The 9,263-nt window shown below is 42.6% G+C and overlaps 1 protein-coding gene across 2 annotated transcripts; it reads left to right on the top strand.

Annotated features, from left to right (window-relative positions):
• The first annotated feature begins 643 nt into the window (after positions 1–643).
• Positions 644–9,201, top strand: si:ch211-180a12.2. Of its 2 annotated transcripts, none has more exons than XM_005947335.3 (13): positions 644–927; positions 2,443–2,763; positions 2,877–3,170; positions 3,368–3,673; positions 3,817–3,927; positions 4,539–4,700; positions 5,059–5,289; positions 5,371–5,421; positions 5,511–5,765; positions 5,844–6,185; positions 6,284–6,556; positions 7,239–7,502; positions 7,661–9,201. In XM_005947335.3, the coding sequence occupies exons 1-13, from the start codon at positions 876–878 to the stop codon at positions 7,690–7,692; spliced, it is 2,694 nt and encodes an 897-aa protein (XP_005947397.1). In that variant the 5' UTR covers positions 644–875; the 3' UTR covers positions 7,693–9,201. The 2 variants fall into 2 exon arrangements, with proteins under 2 accessions (XP_005947397.1, XP_014184723.1); XM_014329237.2 differs by having other exon boundaries at positions 4,975–5,289.
• The last annotated feature ends 62 nt before the right edge of the window (positions 9,202–9,263 follow it).

The raw sequence follows: 9,263 nt of genomic DNA, 5'->3' as shown, positions 1-9,263 counted from the left end.
CCACCATGTTTTGCAGTTTGCACTAATTGTTTTGAGAAGTGCCTTAGTAGTGGTGGAGAGGTCAATTCTGTTGTGAGAAATGCACCAAAGCGACTGAGAAAAACTGTAATCACACTTTCAGTTCTTGCTTTTGTTTCCTCCTCATGCAAAGTACAGCAGAAAAATACTGACTGACTACTTCAGCTCAGTGACGCACATCCCCTCTGGATCAGAAATTAACCCTTGACTGATGTGCGTGTTAAGACCAATTAAAGTGCAAAGTCAAACAATTTAAACTCCTAATCAAGTTAATGACTGTTAAGAGGGGGGATTGACTAGATAACACCTTTTGTTCTCTTCAGACATCAAGCGCTTGTTCTGGTTAAATATTATCAGAGGAGCTGACTGAAGAGACAGGGGGGCTTGTACAGAGGGGCATAAAAGAACCTCCTTTTCTCCGCAAAATGCATCGGCACCCGAACCCTCCCACAGACAGAAAAGAGTTGTAGTCTCGCCTGAGTGTTTGCCCACATAAACTCAGTGGGATTACTCACTCTGTTTGTTCGTGGCAACACTGCACCAATGTAAAGTAGCCCCGAAACCTTGGCCTGAGGCCCGTCTGAATTTTAAGTGACCAGTTTCCCCATTTGTGCGTCCCTGCACATCTCCCTCCTTTTTTCCTCTCTCCCGTTTCCACCCTGTTGCTCTCCAGGCCTTGCTTGCTTCTGGAGGAACGTACACATATCAAGGGCCTCCTTTCACTCCCGAGGTCCAGGAACGATATTTCTTATTTCACCGACTTGCAGGACAATCCCGCCCACTGTCACCTCGTAGCTCTATATAAGACAGGGAAAAGGACCTGATGATAAGAAGTCGGTCTCAAGACAAGCCCAGCCATGCAGTGTAAAGTCCTCGCCTATGCTGTCCTCCTGACTCTGATAAAGCATGGTGAGTATTATGGATGTTTACAGAGGCGGCACTGATCTTACTCTGGCTGATGACAAGGTATGAGGTGGGCTACCTCAGGTGGGCTATAAGTGAATCTTTTAGTATGGATGGTGCATATTAAAGACCTTAAGTGTTAGACATTGTGAGCATCCACCTGACCTTTATGTTGTGTTGATTCCTGGATTAAGTTACAGTGTATGTAACAGTGCGATATGATGTGAAGTGAGACATGAGTGATTTTTAATATTCATGTAGCTTTTGTTGTTTTCTTTATAGGCCAGTGTGGCCAGTGCTGCCTAATGCGGCTGTTGGGTTTATAATGTCTGGTGAAGTTCAGCCGCTTATTAAGTGGAAGTGGCACAGTATTAACAGCCCATCAGACACAATGCATCACAGCTTAACTTCTAGAAAATATGTAATATAAACCTGGTAATGCAATATAAGTCTCTCTCCACCATGTCGAACTTAAAGTGACATCAGTGAGTATAAACGAAAAATAACCTCTTCCTCTTTGGTGCATCAGCACGAAGTTTGCTATTAACTGATTCGAGGTGCTTTTCAAAAATAGCCTGTCAAAAGCGTCAACAGTACAGTTTGACCTCCATTCTTAGGTTTCTTGTTAATCTGCTTTGATCGACCCGTCATTTAGCGAGAAGCGTAAATAAGCGCTTCATGCTGATGGAAATTTTTCCACCGCTTTGTGTTACACCTGCCAAGAAGTGTTTATTGTACTAGTTACTAATTAAGCTGATTGGATGGCCGGGCCTGTCTTAAAGGCCTTGTATTTGCACTGAATCAATAAAGTGTAGTCAGATTACTGATTTACTCTCAGGGATGAAAAGAGAGAATGTATTCACTGTTCATTCAATTTAAGTCAACAAACTGGACAAGTGTTATTTGTCCAGCCTTAGACAGCTATTTGCTTTTACGGTTTTACTTTGTTCTCGGTGCTTTCTAATGACATTTATTACATAATTAAGTCAAACACATTAGAAAGACAATTTTGTATCTTCCACTAAACAATATATGTACAAGGTGCATGTTTTTGTCTTGGGTTATTTTCGTTTTTAAAAGAACTCAAATGGTTCTGTTTTGCATCAGCAAAAACAGGAAAATGCCATAAGGTCATGTAACTGGTTTGTCAGTCAGTTTCGCGGCAACCTTTCCAGTTGTAAGAGGAAGATTGTGATATTTCTTCTTTCTAAAGAAGAAGTTCTTTCACAAATGTTACAGGACAAGAGTTAAACAAAAAAACAACCCAATAACTCAAGAAGTCATGGCACTTCTTACCAAGTGCACTGGAAACATTTACTGAATATGTAACAACTTTTGATCATAACATAGTATTGTCTGTAACATAGTTTTTTTTTGGTGGTGGTGTGGGGGGGTTCCTGAAATGCAGACCCAACCACACAAAAAAGGGCACATTGCATCTTACAAGCCCTCATGTGTTGAAGTAAGGAGCCTTAATGATTCCCGTTTTGTTTTTTTCCATCCATCTCTCTCTACTTTCAGTGTCTTCGAGTGAAATTCAGGCCAGTCCAAATACAAACGCAACCCTCCCCTGCAACGTGACGCTCTCTGCTGAGGGGGACAACATAAACCAGTCTCTGATCGCAGTCAGCTGGATAAAAAATGGCTCTGAAATCGCCTCGTTTGGAAAAGCAGCAACCCAAATAAAGGAAGGCTTCAGCTGGGACAACGCTGACTTCGTCAATGGGGACTTCTCGCTGGTCGTCCTCAAAGCCAGTCTTGACCTGCAGGGGATGTATGAATGCACCATCAGCTACAACTTTACTATTCTGCACTACAGCAACGTTACATTTAGTATCATCGGTACGTCTTGTTTCTGTTCTCGTGGTTTTGATTCCTTTTTCTCACCTATGATCACATCTGAATCTAAAAATTAAGCTCAATTTAATTTCTTCTTCTCCCCCCACCCCCTTCAGCATCTCCCACTCTCTCAGTTCCTCATCAGTGGGTGGTGCTGGACACTAAGACCCAGCTTAAATGCCATGCAGACGGTTTCTACCCTCCTCCTGTCTCTTTTTCCTGGACCAGAGCGGGAGAAGTGATTCAACCTCCCTACCAGGTTGAAGTTGAACTGACCCCAGATGGGTACTACAGGGCTGTGGGCAACCTGACCTTCTATCCTTCCCATGAGGACCAGAATGTGACCTTTGGCTGCAAAGTCTCACACAGTGGAAACTATCAAGAGCTGGATTTTCAGCTCAGTATCACCCGTGAGTCACTGAGAGTCACTGTTTCCACATTAGTGGCCTTAATGCCTCATGGCCTGTCAGTATTTCTCACAGTATTTCTAATATTACATCCTCTATCACTCCATAACGTCACTTCTGTTCTTTAAATCCTTTAATCTGATGAAGCCTGTGACAAACCACAAGCTTTTTTAAAAAATACTTTCTTTACCCTTCTTCAGGTCCTTCCACTCTTAGGCTTTCTGTCCTGCCAACAACCTCCAAAAACTCTCCTCTTACTCTTTACTGTGACGTGGAGAGTTTCTACCCAGAGGAAGTGTCTGTGTCCTGGTATCAAAATGGCACAACCCTCCCTGACCTGCCTGTCACTGAGCAGAAACCAGATGGGAGTTACAGAACCAGACGCTACTATACTTTAAGCCCCGAGCAGAGGGCACAGCGTGGCAAGGTGGAGTGTGCCATGAACCAGCCTGGTTTAGTGAATCCTGTCAGTACCTCAGCATACCTGGACAAGCTGGATCCTCAGAGTATGACCCAGTTTTTCAATGTGCAATTCACAAGATCATAATGAAGTAACACAATGCTTTGACTAAAAATTGCTTGGATTATTTTCTTACTGCCGGTCCTTCTTTGAATCATCTGATAAATATCTCTCTCTGCTTCCTCTTAGATGAGGCCCCAGTGCTGAATAACTCGGCCAAAGCAGCCGTGGCTATGATGTGCATCTCTATAGTGCTGGTCTTCCTGCTTTGCTTTGGCTTTTCTTGGAGGAGAAGAGATGGTGAGTCAGAGCTCACCACGCAGTAACTGCAGCAGGAGATTTGTGATACTCAAGGGATTGAAGAAATAAGGCAAACGTCTATTTTTGTCCTTTGTGACTAAGGAGGAACTAAGTTTGTACAAAACCTTTAGAGAGGAGGAAGTTGTAGTTTTTTTTAGTCTCGGAAAATACACATACTCGAGAAAAGCCTTGAAAAAGTTCTGAATAATAAGAGCGTGACTTCACGTTTGTCATTTTCTCCCACTGTAGTTTCCAAGTAAGCTTCATCCTTACAGAAAAGCTAAAAGCATTACAACACAACAGCGCCCCCTTTTGAATTCTGATCTTTATCAAAAAAAAAGGTCCACCGACACCAAAGAGTTGAATCTCTTCATCTGAATGCTGTGTTTTCACCACTCATCCAAATTTCTGGGATTTCCTTACGCAAATGATTGTGCTTGCATGAAGACATTTTAATCCACTGATGTTCACTATGGCATTATTCACCTTACTCCAAGTGTGGAGCTGTAGATAAGGAATTTAAAGGCATATTTGTATGTGAATATATCACCTTATCTCTCTCTCTCTCTCTCAGTGTCTCTTATTTTATAATTGCTTGTGACCCTGCTCAGAGAAACAGAAATCTCTCAGCGTGTCAGGGATCATCCTCCCTCCCCGAGTGATAGTAGGTCAAAAGGGGAGGGTGTCGCTGAGCATTGAAGGCAGGAGGGTGGACCAGGTGCAGACCGCATGGTTTCTCAATGACACCCCTATTTTTGACAACTCCCTCGCAGGTAGGATGCGTCGCATTCTCCTTTTTTTTCTGTGCTCCAGCTGTTACACTTATTGTTTGAATGAAGGAATTAATTTACACATATTTAAAGCACAGCAGAATCAATCTTTAAAGCAATTCTTGGTGATGGAAGCTGGTTGTTTAGGGAACTGGGGAAATGAAATGCAAGTGTTGGTGCTACACATGTTGGATTTTTCTCGCAAACACCCTTTAACGTCCTCTGTTTCCCCCTCTTTAACACGTTGATCTAACAATTGACCACCTGACACTCACAGGGACTTCCAAAGCTAACTTTAACTGCCTCTGTAACCCCCTAATCACCATCCATCTACCCTATGGTCTAACTCTCACCTCCCCAGTGTCAGAGAAAGGTCCTCTGCTGCCCTCCAGAGGTGAAATGGGTTACTACAAGCTGCACACTCAGGGGCCGCTGCACTCGTCCAAAAACGGCACTCAACAGCTGATCTCCTCGCTCACCTTCATCCCCAAGATTTCAATCCACAAGGGTGCTGTGTTTAAGTGCCAGGTGTCCTACATAGGCAAGGACAAGATCGTGGAGGAGAGGGTGTCGGAGAAGTTCACTGTTCTGTGTAAGAACATGTTTTTTTTCCATTATTCAGTTTATTTTTGTAAGTCCTGCAGCTGAATCACTTGTATGTTTTGTTGCCCAGCTCCTCCTGAGGTGTCAGAAATACAGCTGGCAGAAACACAAAGAGACTCGGGTAATTCAAGAAGACTATCCTTTTGTATTGCATATTTAAAGTTAACCTGTTTGCAGGAGGCTACCATTGATGACATTTCCATCTTCCAGATGTCATCAGCCTGACAGTCCGAGCATCCCATTTCCATCCAGACGTCATCACTTTCCGCTGGTTCTGCCAGGGCGGTGAGCTCAGCCCCGTGGCGTCTCAGGCATCGTCCTCCCCTCGGCCCAATTCGGAGGGATTCTTTTCAGCCTACAGCCAGTGTAAACTTCCCCGCGCTGAACTGGAGAAAGGAGCAACTAAAGTCTGGGTCAGCGTCCACCACATTGCCCTGAAGCAGCCCATCACCCGGGAGACCAGAGGTAAGGATGAGGGATGAGGAGGGAATGGGGGAAATGTTGAAAAATCAAAGATTATTTTTTTATTTTGATCCCAAACAGGATTCATCAGGAGGCCGTGCGTATCTGAAATTGTCAGCTCCACCATTTCCCAAGATCAAACTCTAGGATGTGAAATCACAGATTTCTACCCTCCGAACATTTCAGTGACTTGGCTTAGATTCAGGGAGGGAGAGCAAGATGATGGAGAGGAGGAGGTGATAGAGGGAGGAGAGATATGGGGCCCCATACAGACTGAACCCAGACGCTACAGGGCGACAGCCACTCTGAAGAGAAGGGCAACAAATCAGGAGAAAATCGACAAAAGAGGAGGGATTATTTGTAGAGTGAGGCACTGTTCCCTACAGGATCCTGTTGAGAAACACTGGAGAAATGCTGACATTGGTAGGACTGACTGACGCACTTTTACCTGCTTTTTAAACTGCACGATTAAAGTCTCAAGGATGTTCCAACAGTAACTATCTGTATCCCTTGTTCCTCAGTCTCTCCATCCATTCCTCCATCAATCTCAGTCTGCTGGAGCAGCGAAGGCATTGGTGTGTTCTCCCTCTTGTTGAAGGGAGGTCACCCAAAGGCCAAGTTACAGTGGTCAGCAGGAGGACCCACGCTCTTGCCACTGGTGTCCAATGAGACGGAGGAGATCGGAGATGACGGACAAAGAGAAATGAAAAGCGTGTGTGCCCTGGAGATGTCCACAAGCCAACCGAGTCAGACAAACGAACCGCTGAAGAGACAAACAAATGGATATGCAATAAGTACTGAGATACATAAATATCTACACGTAAAAGGAGATAGATAGATAGATAGATAGATAGATAGATAGATAGATAGATAGATAGATAGATAGATAGATAGATAGATAGATAGATAGATAGATAGATAGATAGATAGATAGATAGATAGATAGATAGATAGATAGATAGATAGATAGATAGATAGATAGATAAGACAAATTCAGTTGTAACCTTTCTTAGAGTCAAAGATGGTATAAAATACAGATGGAACCCACTGGTTTCTGATGGTTTTGAGTTTAATACTACACCCACACTGGCTAATGATCTGGGACTGACAGCTCATTAGACAATGAGCTTTTCATATCATAGATAATCCTCCATATTGTGACCAAAATATACGAAACAGACTCAATTTTATTCTTTTTGCCATGCAACTGTCGCCATCAACTGGCCGTCGGATAGAATGCAGTTTACATACACCTGGAAAGCTGAAAGTCTGAATGCTTTCTACTGTCTATGGTCTGGTAGACTAAACGTGGAACGCTATCCCCTAGGATTATTTTTAAAGGAAAATAAGCACTGAAGTAAATCTTTCTTTGGTGTGCATTAAAATGTCCACTTTCATTTTACAAGCGAGGGTGATCGTAAGAAAGCAAAAATATACAGCTCTGTATGTGTTTTTTGAACTTTCATCACTTTTCAGAAACAAAAGCGGCAGTCACAGACCCCGACATCGAAGGAATACAGTACATCGACGAAAACGTGGATGAGGAGAATAACACCATAGACAGGGATGAGGACTCGACGTCAGACGGCGAGAAGGACGGAGAGGACGACCCGAGCGCGCTGCACATCAATAAGGTCAACTTGAGCAGGGTTCTCAAAGAAAACGAGAGGGCACGTCTGAGAGTCTGCGTGGAGATCACGCACCCTGCTCTCAAGCTTCCTGTTTACCGGACATGGACAGGTGAACACTTAAGCCCTTCTCCTGTTGAAGTAACCTCAGTAAGGCCAGAGAATCACTTATCGAGTACTTGCTGTTATCTATCCGTACAGGAAGAGGCTAATTCGATCACATGGAGTAGGGGAGAGTTTTTCTCATGTTTTGCTCTTTTCCTCTTCCAGAGCCCAATGAGGAGAATTCATCCACTGCATGAAAGTCCTGCATCAGTCTATTTCTATTATAATGTATCTAATATTTATCCCCTCAGAAAATATGAACTATTACTGACACAGTTTATGATGTGATCATGCATTTATTTATATTCTTAGTCTATTCTTACTCTGACATTCTTTTATTTTTTCCTTCCTGCTTATTTTTACAAATATTAATATTTTTTTTTTACAAATAATGTTACAACAGTAATTGATTAGCTTTAATCAGCGTTTTGAAATAAAAGCTAAATATTCTAGTCTTTCAAGGCTCTCGTGATAATGAGTTATTAGAAAAGGTTACTGCAGCAAGCCTCATGCAAAGGAGATATCTGTTGTTGGTCAACCGACGTATCGGAAATTACTTCTCGTTTTAAAAGGCACTTCTGCTTTGACGCTGGGCTTTTCTTTTCTGTTTTTTTACTCTCCACTCTTGACCACAGCAGCACCGCCTCCGCAGTGCTGCGAGGAGGTGTTGTGCAGCTGAGCCCAATAAATATATAACTTCTTAGTTCTTTAGCTTGCAGCTTCTGCCTTTGAGTTCATAGAGCAGCTACTTCTGCTGCAAATATGTTAACAGCCTCCCCGTAGATACTGCAGCGCACCGTTTCAGTTCTTTGATTGTAAAAATAACGGTTATCTTACTTCCACCTCTTCCATGTTGTAGAAATTGCATATTATTTCCTACATATAAAAACATAAACAGCTGCTTAACTACCATTAGAAATCGTTCTATATAAAAATAACAGAGCCCTAAAATTTGCCCCAGAGTTACAAACCAAATGAAAAGTGAGAATAATTGTGACTTTGTGAGCATTTGATTCGATGGTGACAGTACGAAGGGCTAAAAACATTTTCACTGAGAGATATCTGCTTAATAATGGAACTTAGAGGTGAGTCACGTCCAATTGGTCAATGACGTCACTGGAAATAAGGTATTTTTTAAGAAGCTAAAATCAGATGAAACCAAATTTGGGACATGCTCTTTTCTAATGCCAATGTGACTCTTTCGTGCTCAGTTGACCTGACTCTACAGTGTGTCATGAGCGGGGGGAGGGGGTTGGTGGTTTGGAACAGGCCACCTTCACGCCCCCAGATGTTTTTTCGTTGTTTTTTTTGTTTGTTTGTTTGTTTGTTTTTTAAGACTTGCGGCGATCAGCTGACTCATATCGCATCAGCCGGAGCTATTTCTGAGACTTTGCACAGCTCTCTATGTACCCATAAAAGGCATTGTATTATTATCCTTCATATGCAGCAGCACTCAGCAACAACTGGCTGGTGAAGTCACCCATTTAGGATGCACAAAAAGAAGATTCATAAAGTCAAGAAGCGCTCTTCAGAAATATTTTATTGCTCGTGCATATGCCTTATGATTTATTTTTGTAACTTGTGAAAATAATGACTCTCTCTTGGTTTATGGGTCTCTTTGAATGGTGTCTAATTCAATCAAAAGGTATCCTCTGTGTTACATTTCATTAATGTATTCATGCAAACAATAAACATGTGCTTATTTACGTGGCGGTCTCAGTCATTTAATCATGAATGCGTGTTCTCAGGTGGATCCTGGCAGCGCCGT

Source organism: Haplochromis burtoni, unplaced genomic scaffold (assembly GCF_018398535.1).
Source record: "Haplochromis burtoni strain Fernald_Lab_line unplaced genomic scaffold, NCSU_Asbu1 Contig_520, whole genome shotgun sequence".
NCBI lineage: Eukaryota > Metazoa > Chordata > Actinopteri > Cichliformes > Cichlidae > Haplochromis > Haplochromis burtoni.
The sequence above is the reverse complement of the archived record's forward strand: the minus strand, read 5'-3'. Positions and strand labels throughout refer to the sequence as shown.